Source organism: Magnolia sinica, chromosome 4 (genome assembly GCF_029962835.1).
Source record: "Magnolia sinica isolate HGM2019 chromosome 4, MsV1, whole genome shotgun sequence".
NCBI classification, from domain to species: domain Eukaryota; kingdom Viridiplantae; phylum Streptophyta; class Magnoliopsida; order Magnoliales; family Magnoliaceae; genus Magnolia; species Magnolia sinica.
Genome location: NC_080576.1, coordinates 13,982,747 through 14,006,742, shown reverse-complemented (window position 1 = coordinate 14,006,742; position 23,996 = coordinate 13,982,747). Strand labels below are relative to the sequence as shown.

General features: G+C 40.3%; 1 protein-coding gene and 1 long non-coding RNA gene across 3 annotated transcripts; both read left to right on the top strand.

Moving 5' to 3' along the window:
- Positions 1–4,061: 4,061 nt before the first annotated feature.
- Positions 4,062–12,248, top strand: LOC131242509 (uncharacterized). Of its 2 annotated transcripts, XM_058241199.1 has the most exons (4): positions 4,083–5,205; positions 5,822–5,959; positions 11,348–11,587; positions 11,750–12,248. In XM_058241199.1, exons 1-4 carry the CDS (start codon positions 4,318–4,320, stop codon positions 11,837–11,839), a joined length of 1,356 nt encoding a protein of 451 aa, XP_058097182.1. In that variant the 5' UTR covers positions 4,083–4,317; the 3' UTR covers positions 11,840–12,248. The 2 variants fall into 2 exon arrangements, with proteins under 2 accessions (XP_058097183.1, XP_058097182.1); XM_058241200.1 differs by lacking the exon at positions 11,348–11,587 and having other exon boundaries at positions 4,062–5,205.
- Positions 5,966–7,119, top strand: LOC131242510 (uncharacterized). Its single transcript, XR_009169649.1, has 2 exons — positions 5,966–6,524; positions 6,556–7,119. It is a non-coding gene; the product is annotated as an uncharacterized LOC131242510 (long non-coding RNA).
- Positions 12,249–23,996: the final 11,748 nt, after the last annotated feature.

Below are 23,996 nucleotides of genomic sequence, written 5' to 3'. Positions count from 1 at the left end.
AAATGTTGAGGAAGCATATCATCACCATTGTCATCATCATCATCAAAGCCTTACTACAAAATATGTAACTGCTATCTTAGTTTGAAAAAAAAAAAGAGAAAAGAAAAGAAAAGAAAGAAAAAAAGAAAAACGAACCATTTGGATTCTAGTTTCCACAGACCAATAGGACCACCGTATGGAGACCACCAACTGATCAGATGGCCCATTTACTTATTTTGGTCTTATTTTATTTTATTATTTTATTTTTTTAAGTGACTATGCAGATCATGGGTACCATAATATTAGTCAAAATTATCATTATGAATGATCAACCATTTGGTCCAATTTATAATTGGATCGGATTAGGGTTCAACGATTTGGATCCGATTGGGAATTGGTGCATTTTCCAGTACTACTGAATCTGGACCCCAACCTAGATCCAAACCTGCTAATTGGCGGCTTGCAAGTGAGCATTTTAAGATGAAAATGGGCAATGGCCAACATTTGATACCGTAAAAATCCGGTCATCAGATAAGATCCTGTTGTATGTGGGTCCCGGCAATGAAGACGATGCAATTGATCTTGCATATGTACCATGGTGTGCTATAAGCACGGTTGATACCGTGAGGTCAGTTCATCATTTCACTTCAAGACTCGGACATCATTGACTCAGCGTGCATAAGTGGGCCCCCATTGTGGAGATGACCTGGCATAGAAAAACTAGTCAGTTCACTGATCAGGTGGGGACATACGTGTGGATTGGACATGAACTGTTGGCAATTTAAATCACCTATACACTTGGTACAGGTGTGGTCCACCTGATAAGGTGCTGGCTCCCCACTTTTTTTTTTTTTTTGGGTCCACCAGATGTTCTGCATGGTGGTACCACCTCATGCACGACTCATGTGCACGCATGGCACGTGGGGAATGTGTAAAAATATATGTGGAGCTAAAAAGCCTCAGCAAGCGGGGAATTTAAGCATCTTTGGTTTTTTTTTTTTTTTTTTCCCTGTTGAAAGGATGCAACACTGTTGAGAAGAAGATTAGATTTCATTGAGTAAAATAAGAGGAATTCTAGACTGCTCATCAGCCAGTTTACAGTTAGCAGTTGGGAAGAATTCTTTATACGTGTGAACATGGTTGGGTGCTTAAGACCGTTCATTTGATGTGCCCCACCTTGCCACAAGAATTCACTTTGATTTGAGGATCCCCACCATTTGATCAGAGACTATTTTTTTTTTTATTTTTTTCCCTCAACTGTCTAGTCCTGAGCTAATTATTGAGAGGCTCTGATCTTCTAATGTGTGGAGTCGAAACCATCAAGTCAACGGTTTGGATCAGCATGGCCACAAGACTGGAATCCTGCTGGTAAGAAAAGCATAAGTTTGCTGCTGAGGAAGACCCTTCAAGACCCAAAAAAAAAAAAACAAGAAAAAGACCCTTCGAGACAAAAAATAAAAAGACCCTTTGAGACAAAAGGGAAATGGTACAGTACAGTGAGCCCCATCGATGGGCGGTCAGACTTGGTTGACATTTGTAAGTTACTTTAGATAAGTTACTTATGCCATAAGTAAATTACCTTGACTTTTACTTAATCAGTGGATAATTATGTTTTTACCAAACATATTTATTATCCAAAAAGTTAAAAAACATATTTGTTTCCCACATCATAAATAATTATCCTGAAAATTTGTTTGGTCTCCCTCCAATCCACTGTCTATCATGTACGGCCAACCTTTGATGTGGATAGTTCATTGTATAGGTCCCATATTTGATGTAGGCCATCCATCATGCAAGGCCCGACTTTGTTTGTAGGCTATTTATCATTAGCAGCTGACCTTTAATGTGTACAATTCATTAGGTAAGGCCCACCTTTGATGTTAGTTATCCATTATGTGGGGCCCACCATCAATATCCATTGCCATCATGTAGGGCCTATCTTCAACATCCCCTTTCTTTTCCTGTAATTGAAGCCTTTACTCAAAATCTATGGTCAGATACTAACCACGAGAGCCATTTGAGTTTGAAAATCATCGGTAGCAACTCTGAACTAAATTACAAGCATTATCTTGTATGAGTCAACGCCCTAGTGACTCCAGCTGTAATTAAACAAGAACAAACAAAGAAAGACAAGAAAATGAGATAATCTAGCTTCGTTTTTTAGAACCATGCTTTAAAATAAGCTGGAAGAACGGATGGACAACGTGGATATATAATGATATATAATACATACCTTACGTCAAATCACAGTTACATTGGAATCAAAGTAATTGCGAATCCTCATTTGTGTTTGGTTGAAATGTATTGGAATTCAAATCTTCTATTTTTAAGCTTGTATTTGGAGGGTAATATATTCACAAGACTTACATTTAATTAACTAAATTAGCTTTCATGTCCAAATTTAGTAGGTATATGTTTATATATGCATGTGTGTATGATATTCTACAGAAAAATTATAATAAGCCCATTAAAATATATACACCCGGGTAAAAAAAGAGAAAATTTTGAGCCTTGGGTGGGTCACAAATGTAAGGATCACAAACATGTGACTTATATGTATTTTTTAACCATAAGTTTGATGTTTAACGTTTGGATGGTTCATGTTATTCTATTGATGTGATTGTAGTGTTGCACCTAAGAATTGGATTGTTTTGAGATATTATCAGCGCTTTTTGTGTCCAATGAATTAGTAGCCCAAAATCGAGGTTTGAAAGTCGGATGGGTTGGGTTAGGTTAGTATTCAACCCTAGTCTAAGTACATCAACCCTAATCCAACCCAACCCAATTTCGGGTTGGAAATTTTCAACCTAGATCCAACTCGATCGAGCTCTATTAGATTGGTTGGGTTGGTTAGGTGGATGCATACTAATATTTTTATTATTACATTAGTCTATTATATTTTCAATATACATTATTTTTTGTACTTATAATTTTATTAATTACATATGTAGTTATTTATTGTACATAACTTTATTTTTTCTAAACAAACAAGCTAAAAGATAGGACAACTATTCCTTTAAAAGTCATATTATGTAGCATGCCATCTATTTAAGAGAGAAATTTGGTATATCTTGTCAGCTTGAGTCATCATAAACGACATGGACAAATGAAACCCGGCGGCACTAAAATTTCCTATGCCTTCAATAGAGACTATCCACACTCAATTATAATTTATAAATAACTTAAATATAATTGATCAGTTTCAAGTTGGGTCAAGTAACCTCATACGTCAACTCAAGCTCGACTTAAGTATTATTGAGTTGGTGCTTGTATAGCCCAAGCCTAACATTGAACTTAATACATCTTGCCTGAGCTTAACCTAATGTCAGATTGGATACATGTTAGGGCTTGTTTGGGAGCGTGGATTGTAACCCCCTAGATCTGGAAACCCCAGGATTAGAAACCCCCAGGATTTGCAATCATTCTAGTGTGTTTGGCATCCTGGTGTGTGAATCAACTTTAATCCAAAAGTACCTATCCGTAAGTATATTTACAGGGATTTGAATTTAATTATTAAATCAACTTTAATATCTTTAATTAGTGAGACATGTAATTTTCGATACAATGGTTGTGATAAGCCCGCTGAAATATATGCTTTGCCCGAAAATGATGAAATTCTAAGTCTTGGATGGGCCACAAGCACAAGATCATGTCTGAGTGACTAACCAACGATTTTTAACCGTTGATTTACATGGACAATGTTTGGACGGTGTTGATTTACATGGACAATGTTTAGACAGTGTTGATCATCATTAGTGGGCCATGTGCCCTATAGAATATAGAATGATAGTGTATAATGACACAAATGTTATACCTACAACAATTGAAATGATTTTAGGTGTAATCCAAGCTCTCACCGTGACCTGCAAACCCTCTCAAAGACGGGATTGAAACCCCCAGTCACCTTACGCTGCCAAACAACAGGGGAATTGGAAACCCCCTCCAATTCCCTCCAATCCAAAGTGCCAAAAGCCCCTTAGTCTAAGCATTTTGCTAAGATTTCGAAATACACGGAAGAAAACTAAATTTGAAATAGCTCCCGTTCCATTTACCTCCAAATCGAAGGTTGCCGATGCAAAAAGGAACTATTTGGATTTGAAATCCACCCATTTACCACCAAACCCAAGGTGCCAAACGGTGTGTTGGGGATCCATCGACATTGTTGGTTCCCGGGTCGCGGCCAAGTGGCCATCAGCATCATCCAAACATGACGTAATGATAATAATTTAGCTGAGAAATCTAACCAGCATCCATAGCCGACCCCATGTGGATTCCCTATACAAGCCAACGCGCGTTTCTCACCCGAACAATCCGTACAGCCTACTCATCATAATCACCATGACTCATCATCCCTTACTTTCGTCTCTACCCTTCCTCTTCCTCTTCCTCTTCCTCACCATACTCTCCGTTACGGTTACCACATCAACAACCACAACAGCCCCAACCTTCAAATCACAACAACAAGACTCCCCTATCTCTCGCTTCCAACAATACCTCCAAATCCAAACCGCACATCCCAACCCCGACTACTCCACTGCCATCTCCTTCCTCACCTCTCTGGCCCACTCCATCGGCCTTCAAATCCAGACCATTGAATTCTCCCCTCAAAAGCCCCTTCTCCTCCTCACCTGGCCTGGCCGCGATCCCTCCCTCCCCTCCATCCTCCTCAACTCCCACATCGACAGCGTCCCTGCTGAGCCCTCCAAGTGGACCTACCCTCCCTTCTCCGCCTTCAAAGACTCCGATGGCCGTATCTTCGCCCGTGGGGCCCAAGACGACAAATGCATCGGCATCCAATACCTCGAAGCCATTCGCAACCTCAAATCTTCCTCCTTCTCCCCTCTTCGCACTGTCCATATCTCGTTCGTGCCCGATGAGGAGATTGGTGGGGCTGATGGGGCCGCCATGTTCGCCTCGTCGAAGCTGTTCGATGATCTCAATGTGGGGTTTGTCATGGACGAAGGGCAGGCGTCCACGACGGACGAGTTTAGGGTCTTTTATGCCGACCGTTCGCCATGGGGGCTGATCATGAAGGCTTTTGGTATGCCGGGGCATGGATCGAGGATGTACGATAATGGGGCGATGGAGAATTTGATGGAGAGCATGGAGGCCATTGCTCGCTTTAGGGAGAATCAGTTCGACAAGGTTAAGGCGGGTATGGCAGCGGGTTCGGAGGTTATATCGGTGAATCCGGTGTATGTGAAAGCCGGGACGCCTTCACCCACGGTGAACTATCTACTCTTCTTCTCAAAAATTCAATTTTCTTTTTCTGCTGATGGCATTACTTGAAGGCTTGATTCATCTGAATAAGGAAGAGAACCGATAATTAGATTCCTCAATAGTAGTTGCTCAAGCAGGTTTTCCCTGATGAATATTACTTCCATGTATACTTTGGGAAATGATACAGTAGAGCTGGTTGAACTGTAATAAGGTAGTAGACCAATTAGAAAGGGTAACTGGCATCTAAAAGCACTTTTCATTTTTTTTTTCTTAAATTATTTTGGAAAGTATTTTTAGAATTTCACATGGCCCACCTGATGATTTGAATTGGCCTAATTTTTAGGTGTCACATTTTAATGGTGGGGCACACCTTTTGGACAGATTGGATGTCACACACATGAGGTGGCCTCCACAAATGAGTCGACTATACGTTCCAGTTGAATGTGTTAAGATCATTTATTGTATTTGGGAAGCAAAATGTAGTAGATTTATCTGAGTCCCACGAATTCTTTCATTCATTTTTTTTTAAAAAAAAAAAATCTCTACAATGCCAATTGGTGTTTACTAAGTGCAATACAAATTCAATCATTTGTTATAGAGAACTGATGAGCAATTTATACAGGGTTTTGTAATGAATATGCAACCTTCGGAAGCAGAGGTGGGGTTTGATATTCGCTTTCCTCCTACAGCAGATCCTGATTTCTTGAGGAGAAGAATTTCAGAAGAATGGGCTCCAGCTACAAGAAACATGACATTTCAGGTCAGAGACATATTTGTCTATCATGTTACATTCGCCCATCATCTTTACTGATGAATATTCTGATTTACCAATTGAACAAACATTAAAATTGAATTGAAATGTCATGCAAAAAGATTTGAAAGAAAAATTGATAGAAGGTGAAAAGAAAATACAGAAGGAATATATAGATGGTAACTTATTTGAAAGTTTCAAACACCTAATGACCCACCTGCGATGGGTTGGTGGATAGAGTGCATTTCAACATTGAGTTCATGGGTTCGGGCCTTTTTTTTTTTTTGAGATATAACTGAAAATTTATTAGAACACCTGCTGAAAAGTGGGAAAAGAACACAACACAACACTAATGTTCAAAAAGAGAAGAAAAGTTTGCAGCCTTTGCTGCATTTACATATAGAGCCAATCCATAACAGAACCTTTACCTTTGATAATCACCCCATCCACTGAGGACCTCTCATTTTTGAAACAACGATCATTCTGCTCCTTCCATTAATGCGGGGGCATTTTCACACCGGGCTCGAGTGGGGTGGCCTGTGGGATGTAGGGGCACACTCGGGGTAAGCGGCCCGTGGAACCCATGGATTTGGGGTCCGTGTGAGGCAGAACCCATGGATTTGGGGCCCACGATGAGGGTTTGGCCGATGATCTAACCCATGGACTTGGGGCCTGAGCTATGAGATAAATAGATTAATTCGCCATGCTCTATCAGTTCAAACTTTTAGAGCAAGTGGTTAATTGTCCTGCATCGAATTAGTATCAGAGCAGAAGGTCTTGTGTTCGAGACTCCTCACCGAGGGTGATTAATGCAGAGGCATTTTCACACCGGGCTTGAGTGGGGTGGCCTGTAGGATGTAGGGGCACACTTGGGGTGGGTGGCCCGCTAGCAATGGATAGATAGGTGGTCAATTGTCTCTGCATTTTTCTTACACACTAGACATATATTAGGAAGGACTAGAGACCTTGTCTGAAAATTAGCAATAGTCAGAACTCTCTTTCTTCCAACCAGTCACTTGAAAACTGTAACACAAGGAGGGGTTCTGTAGAACCGATGATGGAATGGATGAGAAGGGGCTAGGTTTGCGAAACGGATCATTTAATAAGCTGAAAAATGAGCGAATGGAGGAGGATGATTATCCATGTTACCTATCATAAAAAAAAAAGAAGATAAAAATACTGGTTGGATTATTCATGTTGCCTTTTTGGCACGCGCTTAATAAAATTACCATTACTTTTCACCAAAAAAAGAAAAAAGAAAAAAAGAAGAAGACCGACCTGTGATTATTCATGTCATTGTCTAAAACAAAATTCTGGTTGGAACTGTATCAATCGTTGATATAGCAGGTTGGAGGATGATTTTAAATGTGCTCATGTATTGAGTGATGGATGGGCAGCATCCTTGATAACCGAGTATATTACTCGGATAAGGGTAAGGATATAAGGGATCCCTCTTTCCCAATACTCAAAACCTATAATTCTTGGGATTTTGAACCCTGGAGTTATTGACTATTTACGGGTTTTAGTGAATCATGGTAATTGGGCAACAAATCCAACTCATGGTATCTGTACATCCTACAAGAAATGACCAATCCTTCCCCTAACTGTGTCCTAATATTTGGATTTTAAGGAGCTGCTGAAATTGATCTTTTGCTGAACTTGATGACTGAACCCATACTCGGGTAACATGGGTCAGATGCATCTTTTGGGCTATACATTCTTTTGACATGTGCAGCTTCCACAGTGTATTTGATAGTTAAACTGGGCTTGAACCCAAGACCTTGATGTTGAAACATGTGCTGTCTACCATTGAGCTATGTCTTGAGTCAGATCTCTAGAGGCTTGAATTGTTGAAGGGTGAAGATCTTTTTATGCTATCAGAAAGGGCGATTTGGGAGAGAGCTAGCAAATGTTTCTTTCTAGGGTGTTTCCCTGATTTTTGAGGAAGATGCATGTTGATTTCAGATGCTCTCCTGTGAATATGCTGAATGACTTGATTGTCAGGTTGGCATCCTTGGTTGACCCTCCTTTGGTCCACTCTTCATTGCTTCCTCCTGGCGCGATTGGTCATTATAATCAACCAAAGTAAAAATCTTCACTGATATGAAAGATAAATATGAAAACTGTCCAAGGGTATAAGTATAGAGCTTTGCTCAGCCCACATGCATCTGCAATAAAGCTCATGTACATGGCACACATATGGCAGCATGGCATATAGGTCTGAGATTCAATACATCCATCAGAATGGCACCACCATATTGATGCCCTAGCCCCAAGAATCAGGTTGTTCCACTTGCCAGGTGAGCCACAGTTCTCAAAAATACATGTAAAAATTGGCTGAAGTTTTCTAACCAATCCACTTGTTTCCAATATTGGGGCCTACATGCTGATTGGACCAGATTTTATTTTTGGACAAACCTGTAGAAGGTTGGACCAACCTGGTGAATGGACGTGCCATGGTACATTTGTGGTGCGTACATGAGATTTAGTGCGTATGCGTGTTTGCTTGGGAGAGCTCATCTCTACTTGTATATGATGCCAAAAGCTTTGGACATTTTTGCCCCCATAATTACTCTTCATGACATTGTTTAAGAGAGGGTAAATTTGTTATAAAAATGTAGCTGATTGGCAAGGAACGTTTGAGATTTTACTGCACAATGTACTACTTAGATTCAACTTGCTTCCTTCACTTCCTTTTAATGTAGTGAGCTGGCACCAATTTCTCCTCTCCTCTCCTCTTCTTTGCATGTAGCCCATGTGAGGAGACCGTGCGACGCTCTGTGGGGTCCACCATGTTGTAGTTTAAAATTCACTCTGTCCATAAGGTGAGAACCATTATTTGAACCGTAAATACAAAATATCAGACTGATACAAACTCACATGGACCACACTCAACAGGAACAATGTAAAACTGCTACCAAAACTGCTAAGTTCACATGGTGTGGCCCACCTGATTTTATTATTATTATTTATAAGCAAGCGTTTAAGGGAGAGGGAGGTTAAGACATAACTCGAAGGTGTCATCAACTCCCCTCTATTTTGTCTTCATCCTGGTGCTTTAGATCTGATTAATTAGTTTGATTTAAGATACATCCCATGGTGACCGACAGAAGAACATATGGTTGACATCCCACTCCCACTATTCCATGTGGTGTGGCCCATCTGACTTGTGAATCTAGCTGTTTTTGACCTCTAGACCTATTGAGTATATAATCTGATGAGCGGAGTGGATTTTACATTTAAAACAAGGTGGACCTTGCAGACTTGGGTGTTTTGTGCAGTGCGTAAAGCAGGTGCTCCATCCCTCCACCTCTCTTGCCTTTTTTCCTTTCTCATGTGTACCGCATGCGTCACACTCCTAGTAAGTATAATATCCCTGAAATATGACCAACAGAGGAAAATCTATTCCTTCCCTTATGAAGTATAATTGTGCCTAAAACACTCTGATGCTCTAGATGAGGAGGTTGTTTGCAAGGAGCTTTTGTTGATCCTTTCTGACTCTCTCTGTTATATTTACAATTTGATTTTTGATTTTACATATCTTGGTTTAGATTCTCTGGCTAACTCTTATTATCAGTTGATCGTCAACTTTAAAGTATTTTGCCCTTGTGTGAACGATTATTCGCATGTCATTTTAAGGTAACTGCCTATTGCTACCAACTCATTGCATCCTATGTACACTTGGAACATCTCTACTATCTACAATGTGAGAAGCAATCGGACAGTTTCACCCATGCAATTAGTTTTAGCCTTTTTGGAGAGTTGTAAACCTTGAAATTTAATAGGACATTAGAAGGGATTTTCAAAATTGGTTAGGGGTATTTAGGAATTTTTCGGAGCTCCTACGAAAATCTCTGCATTTGGCTGGCTTGCTAGTAGAGGCAGAATTCTCACAATAGATAATCTGTCCAAGAGGGGCCTCTGCCTTCCAAATGTCTGCCTCCTCTGTATGAATGATGCAGAAACAGTGCCTCATCTTCTTCTGCATTGTCCCTTTGCTACAAAGATTTAGAATGGGATTCTTTCCTCTGCAAAGATTCGTTGGGTTCTCCTGCAGTCCATTGAAGTGCACATTAGGTCTTGGGATGTTGGTGGTGGAGTAAAAGCTTGGCAAGAAGAGATGGAAACTTGTGCTGCTGGCAGTCATGTGGTTCATTTGGATGGAGTGGAACAAATCATTGTTTTAATTATGTGAAAAGTTCTAGAGGAGAGTTCTTTGTAAAGTGTTCCATTCTATATTAATGAATGGCCATCGGGTAGTGTTTTTCAGCTGGGTTTAGGCTCAGGGGCTGGAATTCGTTTCTGCTTTGTTTCTTTCTGCTTCTTCCTGTTTGCTTTTTCTTTTTGGCCTCTTTGGCTCTTAAGAATATTCACCTTTCAATAAAAAAAAAAAAAGAGGAAATTTTCCAAGTCTGCATGCTTATCAACAAACAATTCGGATTTTACCCGCTCCACATTGAGTGGTGTGGATTTTATGTGCACAGGGGCATTCCTGCCATTTCTTTCATGCCAGTACCCTGCCTGTGGCCGCATCCTCTTTCGTTGTCTGCATCTAACCCGGACCCCCCCTCTGTGTCACACACACACAATTTGGCTGTTGATGTTGCCATTGCTAGAAACATGGCAACTGAACTAGATGCTGTAAGTTTTGAATCATCTTGCTGCTGTGCTGCAACGGGACATGATCAGATAGCTACAAAAACTATAGAATCTGGAAAACCGGTCTCCTGTCATTGGATCTCCATCGTAATGTGCATGTAATGAGCAAAGCAGATATCACTAGTACCTCTCTTGGATTTCCATTAATAAAGAGTACTTTCAAGTTGACTCGAAGACTTGACAGAGTCTTTACTTGATGTGTTATAACTAAATAAAAAGAAATATATAATGGTGAAAAAATTCAAAAATATTTATGTTACTTTAACTGGATATAAATACTAAAATGGGCAAAATTAGCATTTGGGCCACTGATTAAAGGTGTTAGCCATCTTAAGGCAGTTCATGGTTTCAGTTCTCATTGTGTGCATTTCACTTTTTACTCTTCACACATGACTTGGCTCACTGTCAGTTGCTTTGAGTTGGTTGACTCAATCAGTCTTGCTGAGTTGAGGCCTAGTTGAGCGAATTTTCTATTGACTTGGCCGAGTCCCTCCAACTTCCAAGTACCTTCCAACTTACATGGTCTGAAAAATAGTTCTATTTTGGCAGGGAAGAGAAACGACACGGAGACACATGTGCATACATTTGAACATCCAGAGATAAAGATGACATAGGATTCATGTCCTTGTTGCCTCCGTGGATTTTCCCTTTTCTTTCGTTCCAAATATAAAGTTATTGTTCTGGGTTCTTGAAACAGCTGGGCGAGGGCTAAGATGATGATGATTGTTCATTGTACAGTTAATTCAGAAAGGACCCATCAGAGACTACATGGGACGCCCTCTAATGACAACGACCAATGAATCCAACCCATGGTGGTCGGTTTTCAAGCAAGCCATAATCGCATCTGGAGGAAAACTAGCTAAGCCTGAAATTTTACCATCCACCACCGATGCTCGATTCATGAGGCAGAGGGGCATTCCTACACTTGGGTTTTCTCCTATGTCATCTACTCCAATCTTACTTCACGAACATAATGAGGTTCAATGATTTTACTCATACTCTCTCTCTCTCTCTCTCAGTTGGGCTTTTTTTTTTTTTTCCTTTTTTTTTTTTTTTTTTACTATTTCTTCTGGGTTTGTTGATACCTCTTTTTTGTGATGAATCTTCCACTAATCAAATGTTACTGACTCTTACGTGCAGTTTCTGAAGGACACTGTGTTTTTGAGGGGCATCAAGGTATATGAATCCGTTATCAGTTCCTTGAGTTCCTTTGCAGGAGATTCACTCTAGCAGCTTACTGCAAGTTACAGGTGCTTAATGATATAGCATTGCTAAAGCCCATCGGCACTACTACATGCGCTGACACTTGTGGTATACAAGCTATGCATCAGGAGGGTCTCATTCTGGCTTCAAAATCTGGTTGGTCCAGTTATTAGGTGGGCAGACGAGGAGAAACGATAAACAGTCTAAAAAAATAATCACCAATGGCACACATTCACTGTACATGTATGGCCCACCAAATAGTGCATCAGATAGTTAATCTATATGGTGTTACCTGATGCGCCACAGACGCATCTGTTTGCCATTTATGTCCACGCATGTAGAAGTGTGTGGTGTGGTGTATATGGGCTTAACAAAACTCTAGTGATTGTCTTTGGTAGCAATGATCAGGGTGAAATTCAGCACAGTTTCCATGAAATTCAGGTGCGCAGTCAGCTTGAACTGCTTATTTGGAAAATTTCCAATGTTGTCTCCGGCTTGTTAGTTGAGCTGGTAGAGACGGTGTAATGTTTGTGCGTTATCTGGGTTATCTAGGGTCTATCTGTGGTCGTCTTATTTTGCATACCTTACTAGTACCTCCCCCCCAAAAAAAAAACCTATTTTCACAGCAGGTGCTGATTTTAGCTAACAGAAGTTAGGGGTCAGGACACCTTTGACGTGGACAAATAATCATGTAGACATTACATGATATGCCTGCAAATCATGTCGGAGACGTTTGTAGAGGACATGATTATTTTACAAACACTGCATTTTCATTAGTTGATGTTAGGGGTGACTGGATTCCATAATCCAGTTTTATTTTTTTTAAAGTTGCTTGCTGCAGGCTATCTTTGTTCAGACTGTCCATTAAATGTCCAACTCGACGAAAATGCTTCCATGGCGTAGTCACACTGGGGTAGTGGACATTAAAGCGGGGTCCACATGATGGATGGCCCACATCAAGGTGGGCCCTAAATGATGGACGAACTACATCTAAGGTTGGCCCTTAATGATGAATGGCCTATACCCAAGGCGAGCCTCGCATGATGGATGACCCACGTTGAAGGTCGGGCCCATGTAATGGACAATCTACATTGAAAGCGAGGCCCACATGATGTACGGTCCATGGTTGACCCACATTAAGGTGGGCCTCACATAGTGGACTATCCACATCAAAGGTTGGCCCTAATGATGAGTGGCCCACATCCAAGCTGGGCCCTACATGATGTACGATCTACATCAGAGGTGGGGTCCACATGATATGGGTAGTGGATGTTGAAGGTCAATCCAACATGATGGACAATAACATTGACGGTGGGCCCTACATGATGGATAACCAACATTAAAGGTGGGCCATACATAATTGGCAATGCACATTAAAGGTCAGCCCCTAGTGATGAATGACTCACATCCAAGGTGGGCCCTGCATGATGGACAGCCCACATCAAAGGTGGGGCCCAGACAATGAATAGTCTACATCAAAGGTTGGCCCCACATGATGGACGACCCACGTCAAAGGTGGGGCCCATACAATGAATAGTCCACATCAAAGATGATGTGGGGTCCATACAATGAATGGTCCACATCAAAGGTTGGCCTCACATGATGGACAATGAATTTGAGGGTGGACCAAACAAACTTGAGCAATAAATACTAACGTGATGTTGAAAATAAAATGTCTTTTTACATTTTAGCTGACAAATATGTTGTTTACCAAACAAGCTTATTTAAATAGTTGGTTTGTCTTTTTACATTTTAGCTGACAAATATGTTGTTTACCAAACAAGCTTATTTAAATAATTAGAAACCAACGTAAGCTACTTGATGCACAAGTAACTTATCTAAAGTAAGTTACAATCCAAATGCCCCCTTGTAGGCCTATTTGATTAGGGTTGTACATCAAGCCGAGTCGAGTCGAGGTGGGCCAAGCTTGGCTTGGCTCATCCGTACTCTCCTCGAGTTCGAGCTCGAGCTCGAGCTTACCATTGGAGCTTGGCTTGTTTGCCAAACCTTTCGAGTCTAGCTCGAGGCGAGCTAATGGATCAAGTTGAGGCGAACTTATCTCAAGTCGAATCGAGCTTGCTCCTAACCTGACCCAACACAGCACCCAACCTGCACCTAACTCAACCTAGCAACCCGACCCAACCTTCACCCAACTCCACCTAGCCACCCGACCCAATTGACCCAACCTCCAAATAAAATATTCAAATAATAATATATATAATATTAGATAGAGCCATAGAGGGTACCTTGTTGTTGGTGCAGAGAGAGAGAGAGAGAGAGAGAGAGAGAGAGAGAGAGATCATACGACTAAGACAAGTCAGATAGACACTAAGTCAAGCTCGGGTGAGTGGCAGAGAGAGAGAGAGAGAGGTAACGAAGAGAGAGGGTATAGAAAGAGACGGGTAGCGTTTAAGTTTTAATTTTTTAAATTTATATATAAAATAATAATAATAGTAATAATATATTTGAGTCGAGCCGAGCTCGAGCTTCAAGCCAAACCGGGTTCGAGTTGAGTCGAGTCAGGCATGTATAAATTTATAATAATAATATATATTCGAGTCGAGCTAAGCTCAAGCTTTAAGCCAAGCCAGGTTCAAGTCGAGTCGAGTCAAGCTAGGCTCATTTTCAAAATGAACTAGGTCATATGAAGCTTGGCTTGCCTTGAATCATCGTTCGAGTTGAGCTAGATCAAGCCAAGCCGAGCAAGCTTTTCGAGGTAGCTTGGCTCATCTACATCCCTATGTTTGATATCACCAAATAAGTTATTTTTTAAAATTATGTTAAGTAATTAAGTTATTTTTTTCACTTTAGTTTGGTAAAAGTTACTCCTCATTTTTAGCTTTTTAATTAATTACTTTTCTAGTCTCTCTGTGGGCTCTCATAATGTATGGTCCACATCAAAGGTCGGCCCATAATGATAAATAACTCACATTCAAAGGGAGCTGGTATGATGGACGACCCACTTCAAAGGTGGGGCCTATACCATAGATGGTCCACATCAAAGGTGGGATGCACATGATGGGCAATGGACATTGAAGCTGGGGCCTCACATGATGGATGGTCCATATTGAGGTGACCCCATATTGATGGACGATTCACATCAAAGGTCAACCCTTAATGATGAATGGCCCACATCCAAAGTGAGCCTCGCATGATGGGCAACCTACATTGAAGGCAGGACCCACATGATGGACAATCCACATCAAAGGTGGGCTCCACATGATGGTCAATCAATAATGGTGGGCCCCGTATGATGGATGATCCAAATCAAGGTGGGCCCTCACATGATGGACGATCCACATCAAAGGTTAGCCCTAATGATGAGTGACATATATCCAAGGTGGGCTTTGCATGATGGACCGCCCACATTAGAGGTGGGGTCCCCATGATGGATGGTCCATATCAAAGGTGGGGCCCACATTAAAGGTGGGCCCTACATAATGAATGGTGCACATTAAAGGTTGGCTCCTAATGATGAATTACCCACATCCAAGGTGAGCCCTGCATGATGGGCAGCCTACATCAAAGGTGGGGCCCACACGATGAGCAGTCCACATCAAAGGTTGGCAGCACATGATGGATGGTGGATGTGAGGGGACAGACTTGAGGGACAAATACTAAACCAAAGCACTCACGCACCCCTACACATGCTTGCACAATAACAATGGGTGCTTGAATCCATGACCTCATGTTGAAACTCTCGTGAGTCTAACACCGAACCATAGGGTGTTGTAGGCAGAAATTAAGAAAAATTACTTGTAGCGCAAGTATAGCTTATTTAAAGTCTTTTCTTGGAAAACAACAAAAAGAGTTCCCGTACTTAGTCGGCCATGGTTTTTAACTATTCCTTGTGGTGGGTCCTGCCTAAGTCTTGAATTATAATGATTTTTAAGGATGAAAATGTGGGAGTGCACCTGATGGACATTCTCCCATACACATGGTGCTCGGTTAGTGCTCCCGACTGTTAGTCTCGTTAATTTAAGTTACCTAGATGGCACGTGTATAGTTTCTCAGTGGCTGTATATTAACCATCACACTCTACTAGAGCATCAAAGGTTTTTCGTCGCTTCCGCTTTTTTCTGCACAAGAAACATGGTCACGTGAAGTTCATTCCCGAGGCATCGCTCTTTCATGATGTTTCTCATCTTTCGTTTGATGTCTTCTAGCTGGTCCATGGCCTCAACGGTCCATCCATATCTGGCCAATTTTACAAGTGGGACCATTATTCATTGATCCAAAACAACTGATGTCACGGACATCATACCTGCATAAAAAATCTCACAAAAAATCTTAAGGCCATGTTTGAAACGTGTCTAAAAAACAAGTTGATCTCATTTTAATTCACAATAATTATATATTATAGACCTTGCTCTCTGGTATATGCTACATTAACATGATCTTATTCTCTATTAGAGATCAAAATCTCTAATACATAATTTTTATTAATTAATGTGATTAACTTATTTCTAGGCATCTATTGAACATGGCCTGAGCCTTTGAATAAATGCCAACCAAAGAAACCCTTGAGAAACATACACCAACAAAACAGGTAAAAGACCAATTATTCCGTGGCTGGGATCTTCCAATTAGAGGGGTGCATGGAGTGTAATTCTCATCTCATCAATGTTAGATTTATATTGTGGAATTAACGGATTGTCTATGCATCAATAATAGAGATTCAATCCCATAACCTTGAAGTATACTTAATCGGAAAAACGTTCCCGATTCCTTGATATCGTTGATAGGAATTTTGATATTTCACACTTCACACCCCCAGGAGAACCTTCAATGGGAATAAGGTTTTTTCTCTTGTATTGGTGAGGAGACCAAAACATGTATTTATAGGAAATAGGGATAGAAACTTACCCATCACACTTCTCACCTTTAGGGTCTCCATATCGTAGGTTTCCATATCTGGCTTAATAATCATGTATATGGACCATGGTTCAAGCGTCCTATCCCAAACTTATTTACAATGGTCACAACTATAGTGGGACCCACTGAATCGCTCAATCTAAACAATCCAACGGTCAGATCTAAACCGATGATCATGTGTGGCCTACCTAATAGGAGTCTTACAATCAACGGTTGCAATGCTTTCTTCCCTCTCAACATGCCCCTTTTATTGAACACCTGAGCTGTCCAAAACATGGGCAGAAACCATGAAGACTGTCTGAGGCGAAAACCAGGATCAATCACTTATTGTTAGAATAGATTAGTATAATCTTAGTACATACAGCTGTAGATGAGTATGCTTTGAGTATAAATACATATTACATCTAAATAGAATTAACACACTAACATTTCAAAAAAATAAAAATAAATTCCAAACCGTTGAGCAACCCCACATGCGGCTCACCGTTTCCACGGCTTGGATTTTCCATATTGTGGCAAAGAAAATGTTGTACGTCAAAGTTCACATGCAATGGTATGTATGGTTGGATGACAGTGAAAGAGGAATGTGGGTGAAATTTCAAGGAAATTGCATGCAGAAGGAGAGAGCACGAAGCATGGCACTTCATGTGATGGTGCAACTTCTACGAACCTACACAAGCACATAAATACACAAAACAAACGCATATATTCTCCTTTTTAAAGGGACTTTGGCTTAGAATAACATATATGAAAATGAAAGGAGTGGGAACAAAAGAGGATCCGATGCTTCTAAGAGCTCTGACCACATGCACCTTACATCATCAGTTCCCATCACTCATTCGTCCGAGGTTTGCTCCAGTACATCCCAACCTATTACAATATGATACATTGTGGCTTTGGACATGGAAATTGGGTTTTTCTTTTTTGATAATTCAAACCGTTGATGTCATAGAGCTTCTCTTGGATGGAGGACGACCGAAAAATCTTGGTGATTGGATGAATAAACCCTTTGATTATGTAAATGTTATAGAGGCCGTCCGTTTTAAAAGCAAAGGAGTCGAATTTCAGAGGCCATTAACCTAATACTAAATAAGGTTTTTCTTTTTTCCCTATCCATCATAAAAGGTGAGTCTCATCGTGTAAACTGTTTGGATCATCGGAAGATGACCCATATTAAAAAACTAGAGCCTCACGTGTAATATTGTGTTTCCTCAAGATGCAAACTTCTGTTTGGCCATTCCATGTTCTCTAATTCGAGACATGTCCAGTGCTCACAGACCAATATAAATTACAGTTCTCCTAGCTGTATTGGTACACTTGGACCATCCAATTCATTGATATAGACTCTTAACTAGCTCCCATGCACATTTCATGGGCGACCATGCAATCACAACACTAATATGATAAATAACCAATCGATTTTGGTCTTTAATAATGGATGGTCAGAATCATTTACGAAGGAAAAAAAAAGAAAAAGAAAAAGGAAACAAAGGCCAAACTAAGGATGGATTGGATCATGGTATTATTGCAATCTTCGGATGATAGACTTGCAAATATTTTTTTGACTTAATGGACAGTTCAGATCAATTGATTGAACTGACCTCACACATGCCTGCGCACACACCACACTGGGTGCATGAACCCATGACATCAGGTTTAGTTTACCATTGAGCCACAAGGTCGCAGGCAGTTTTGGGTTCTCATTTCTCAAAAGAAAAATAAGTGTAATTTGTTACCACAGGCCGGTTATACTACTCAATATTTGTTGGACGTAGGCCAGTGGGGCTCACTGGTGAGCAATCACTAGTAGGTGGGTCCCACATGTTTAGGCATCTTTCGGCCTTTTTCTTTTTCTTTTATATTTCAAATTCAAAATTGAATTTGATTTATGATAGGAGATAGGGATAAGACCGGATGATATGGTCTCATCCAAACTCCCCTCATTTTTTATAAAAAGGCATGCGCTCTCTCTCGCATAATAGAGATATACAAAATACTGAGAGTATACGGAGAGAGAAACATTGTGCATGAGAGTCTGTCTATCTTAGCTTGTCCTTGGGACGATCTGATTCATAAATCGCAATCCGGGACCATTATATACCGTAAGATCAGAGGTGTGAATAGTTCCATCTGCTCCAGTAGTAAATAGGCGGGCCGTTGGAGCACCGTTCTTCTGCTTTGTAAAGGTTCCAAACATCGTGTAGACCATCAGATCTTGAGGGCTCACCTTCCGCGCTTCCCAACAATATTTTTATTTGATTCGAATAAAACTACTTAAGTAAACTAGCCTTCTATTAGCACTGATGAACTCATAAAGACGAAAATACCTCTACTTTTTTCAACTGCTTTATTCTAAAAATTAGAGGTATTTTTATCTAAAACTTTCTCTCTATATTCTAAAAATCTACTTTGATAACTTAAGTTTTCACTGTCTAAGAAAAAAATAAGCATAAAAGGGAGTAGTCTACCGTACTAAATTTTTTTAAAAAAAAGAACATAAAAAGATAAAAAAGAGAGAAGAGCATGGGGGTTACTGATGTAATAGGATCAAGTGGGGCCCATGATTTCCTTAATGGGACTGTTTATACGACGGAGCCCATGATGGACGGGAAATGCTCCAAAATATTCCAGATTGGGGGATCATAACCATTGGATGATTGCACCATAGAAAGAAGGATTAAGGAAATACCACACGGCTGCCAAAAATAAAAGGCCGAATATTAGACGGCTAGGTTTTCCAAGACGTTTGGCATATAGCTCTGGACCATCAGGTTGGCTGTCTGGTTTAACTAACCACACATGGGTCTAATTGTACGACATGGGCTAGCAAGGAAACTTCTTCCGTAGTGTACTCGTACCTCATTACTTCTTTAATACTCTTCCCTTTGTCATATCAAACGAGGGGGGATTGTTTTTTAAATCTGGATCCTGTGGCAAGCTGTGGACACCAATATAGTTACAAGTCCACGTTATGCTGACGTCATGTGGACACCATCCGATCATGTCCTGTGGCAAGCTGTTGCCGCGTGGAGGGACGAGATTTTTCGCCACCTAGTGGGGCATACATGCAGAGATGGTCTAATCATTTGAGCTGTCCGTAAATAAGCTAGATCTGCCCATAGTCATGCTTTAATGGGACGTGGAAGGTGCAGTAAGTTTCTGTAGTCAGAAGCTGTGTGGGGTCCACAGATATGCCCGTTGTAAGTCCACTCCATCCATCAGCGGGGATTGAACGCTGACCATTGGAAACTTTGTGGTGGCCGCAAGTTTTGTATCAGGTTGATATTTTTCCTATAGTAACCCTATATATGAACCGTCTGTTTAGCATAAAAACATCATGGTCTGCTCCAGGAAAGTTTCAACGGTGGATGTTTCCGATCCCACTGATTCATATAGTGTGGCCCACATGAGTTTTAGATTTTTATCTTATTATGTTCTTGAAAAACTGATGGACAGAGTGGATTTATCAGGCAACTCTGTGGGCCTCACACAGCTTCCGACTACAGGAACTTGCTGCCTAATTGATTGATTTATTACCTAATCTTTTCATTCTTCAAAAAATTCTTCAAAAAATTCATCAACGGATTGTGATGATTTTAATAATCTGTCAACTTTTTAACTATGCACAGCACATGTAGCAGCTTGACTAGGTCTTTCATTTAAGGGCTTTTATTTAATTTACTTATAATTTTCTCCACTGAGTTGGCCTATCCTGATCCTGGTGGCTTTTCACAATGGGGATAAATAATGTTTTAAAAATCAGCCGTTTATAGGCGCTGAGGCAACATTGTCATTTAAATCTTTAATGAGATATGGCCCAGCTCTTAAGACCAGCTCGGTAATATATGGATTGTCCCAATTGCAGGACCATTTTCCTAACACTCGGTATTTTTTATCAATAGAAAAAATCATCTTCCAAACTATATATCCCCCTTCCATGGACAGTTGGAATCATTAGAGCACTCAGCATGTGGGCACTAACTCATTTGGCAATGCATGTGCACTTACACTAGTGGCACATACAAGCTTATCCATGCAAATGGTTGTTTATATTCATATACATGTGTGAAGTTTCTAAAATATAAATGCATGCAAGGCATGGTGCAATAGAAAAGAAATAAAAAAGAAGCATGGTGCAATACCCAGCCGTGAAATCCCCATTGGTGCGTGCGCCCAAAGTGCTCACCTACCCAGAGTTCGTGAACACTAATCTCTCAGCCGTTAATATGCCGCAGTTGGGAATCTCAAGGTTTCTTTTCTAAAAGCCTTTCTGAAAACTCAAATCTCTAAATGATGCTAGATTACCGCCTACCTTCTTTAAATGGCCAGAGATAATGGGCGCACCAGCTATGATTTAACCAGTGCACCCATATTTTAGGCAGCGGATTATCTGTCCGTGGGCCCACCTTGATGTATTTGTTATATATCCATGCCATTCATCTGTCTCTCAAACCTTATTGAGAGCCAACTATATCACTAGAAAAAAAAAAAAATGATGAATGACCATTTAAAAATTTTTTTTGGGCCACAAAAGTTTTGTATGAAGCTGATATTTGTATTTTCCCTTCATCCATATCTTCTTGACATTATCAGCAGGTTAGATTGCTAATAAACATTATGAAAATCTTACGAAGGGCCATTTAGAATTTTTAATGGTGAGGCACTCAATCCCCACTGTTTCCTGTAGTATAGTCCACTTGAGATTTGGATCTTCTTAAGTTTTGGGACCGCGTTCTAAAATGGGCTGGAGAAACAGATGAACGGTGTGGATAAACACTACATCATCAAGGTGGGCCCCACAGTAAGGGTAACACCCACTAAATTGTTACCCAGGTAACACCTACCCATCTTTTAGTGAATTTTTAGCAAAGATCGAGATTCCTAGTACTGTTATATGCGTGTGAATGAGATAAGTACAGGTTGACGACACCATTCTTGTAACTATTCTCAATAGAGAAATGTGAAACCTTCCTACTTAGTTTAAAATACAAATACAAATTTTAATTATCATATAATCATATTTCCAAGTGGGATTATAATACTAATACCAAGATCTCAACAAACCCTAAAAATCCCCAGTCATGTGATTGTGTTGAACTGATACGGTATAGCTAGAATATTTTGAATATGGTAGACCCATCTTGCTACCGTACACTGGGCAGGGACTGTTCATCTAGTGGGCCCTACTGTACAACATAAATGGTCAAAGAAACATGGAAATTTGATGGTGTTAGGTTATGTGGCATTCAGAAGCAACGGTGGTTAAAATAAATGGTTAGTGGCCAACGCTACGTGCCTGAAAGTGAAGAAAAGCGATGGCTATGATTATCTGACTGATGAGTGGAAACTTTGAAAAATAGGTCATCTGTGACGATTTCCACCGGATGAATGGTGTGGATTGGTAGGTTACCTTCCCACGTGTTCTGTAGAGAGATGGGTCTACCAAATTCTGGAACTTCCAGGTCTACCATATGATTTCCCATGTGAAGGGTAGAGAAGTAGAGATTGTTGAGACGATCACATGTATTTAAGTATAGAGGAAGATGTGCAGCAGGTGGTTTGTAGTTGTAAAAGAGAATCGCATTGAGGGTAACAAAAATCAATTAAAAGGACCAGATAGAATATAAAGGACGGTTTGGTAGTCCTTAGGACTATTAAAATTGTAGTAGATACGGCTATGCATTGTGATCGGAACTCTTCATCTGATGGGCCTTACTATGGATGGCTCTCCTTGCAAACGAAGGCATCAGTGGAACAATCATAACCGTTTAGTTATGGACTTTTTTTTTATTCTGTCCAGTGTGAACAGATGGTTCTGTTTAAATTAACTGTCGTTTGTTTGCATCCGACGGTGGGGATCTAAGATTGATCTATGGTGGGATTTTACCTGGTGGTGTCCCCGGAAAGATCGGGAGGAGGCAGGGCCCATGTTAGATGCCGGTCCTGCGAAACTACAATTTGAGGTAGTCATGCGAGTCACCTGTCCTTTTACCAAGAGATGGAATATGTTGCATTGTATTCTACATTTGACATTGTACAGACGAGACGACAGTGGAAAGATAAAAAACTTTGATACTCTGGCAGTGGGATGGATGATACGCAGGCACTTCAAAATTACTTAGAACTTGCATACGTGGCATACATTCAATTCAAAATTAAACGTCCAAGTTGTGGGTCCCAGCTTAGATGCATCGTGAAGCAGAAGCTATGTATATTTGGTTATCTGACGTTCGGATTGGTTGATATGATTCGACGGTTACGAATGAAAGATATCCAATGGTCTTATTTCAGCAAAGAAGTGTCCAGGAATCAGAGATTAGAAATGATCATAAAATCTGATTTTTGTATTTTAACTTATCGATAGAGGGATACAAAATTTAGTCGGATTTTTTTTAAGTATTATATGTCACGTATACGAATTCTGAATGCATGCGTATGAAGCATCATAAAAAGGCAGAGTACCAATAACTCCGAGTAATATAAAACGGGGATTTTACCCCGAAATTCATCGGGAGTTTAGATTTTACTAAATGGTGCCTGAAGGAAACAAAATTTCCAGTTTAACTTTTTGAGGGAGAAATTACGTGAATGCCCTTGTTTAATTTTTCTTTGAAAGTGGATAATCGAGCATTGTCGGCCCTGTGCTGTATGTGTCTGACATCCAAACCGTCCAAAAAATGCATCGTGCCAAGATTATCAGAGTAACTGTAAATATGGTGGTTTTAATAGTAAGGTAGACCAAACCATAAAAGATAATATACACCACTTATAAACACCCAAATTTAAGTGTGGCCAATCTGATGTTTGGATTATCTTAATTTTTGGTTCCTATCATCATCATGATGGTTTTCATCTGTTGGACGGGTTGGATTTTATGCATGTGCTACGTGGGAACCACAATACTGGATTCTCCTACTTGAAAAGAAAAGAAAGATGAGAGACATTTTGGTAATTCCTCTCTGGAAAAGCATCTCTGGTGAGCTTCAAATTGTCCGGGCATTGTTTGGTGAACTTCAAATTTTTTACTAAAAAATAAGAATTATTTATGATGGTTTTCTTGGGTATTTATTTTGTACAAGTGGGGCCTGCGGTCCAGCAATCGAGACCGTTTGTGTGATTTGGAAACCCGTGGATGGATCATGCCCAAAAAATCCCACATAAGAAAATCCTAACCACCAATCTGTCCTTTCCCTTTGAATGCGGATCATTACTATGCTTCTTTTCTTAACCGTCAATTCTCAGATCATATTAAGATCAGGCCTGTCCCATGAAAGATAATTTTGAATCATGTTCCATCCATAGTAGATCT

Coding starts and splice junctions, on each gene's coding strand:
- LOC131242509 (XM_058241199.1), top strand. CDS start 4,318: ATGACTCATCATCCCTTACTTTCGTCTCTACCCTTCCTCTTCCTCTTC. Junction 5,960..11,347: donor CAAGAAACATGACATTTCAG/GTCAGAGACATA, acceptor TTCATTGTACAG/TTAATTCAGAAAGGACCCAT. Junction 11,588..11,749: donor TACTTCACGAACATAATGAG/GTTCAATGATTT, acceptor TCTTACGTGCAG/TTTCTGAAGGACACTGTGTT.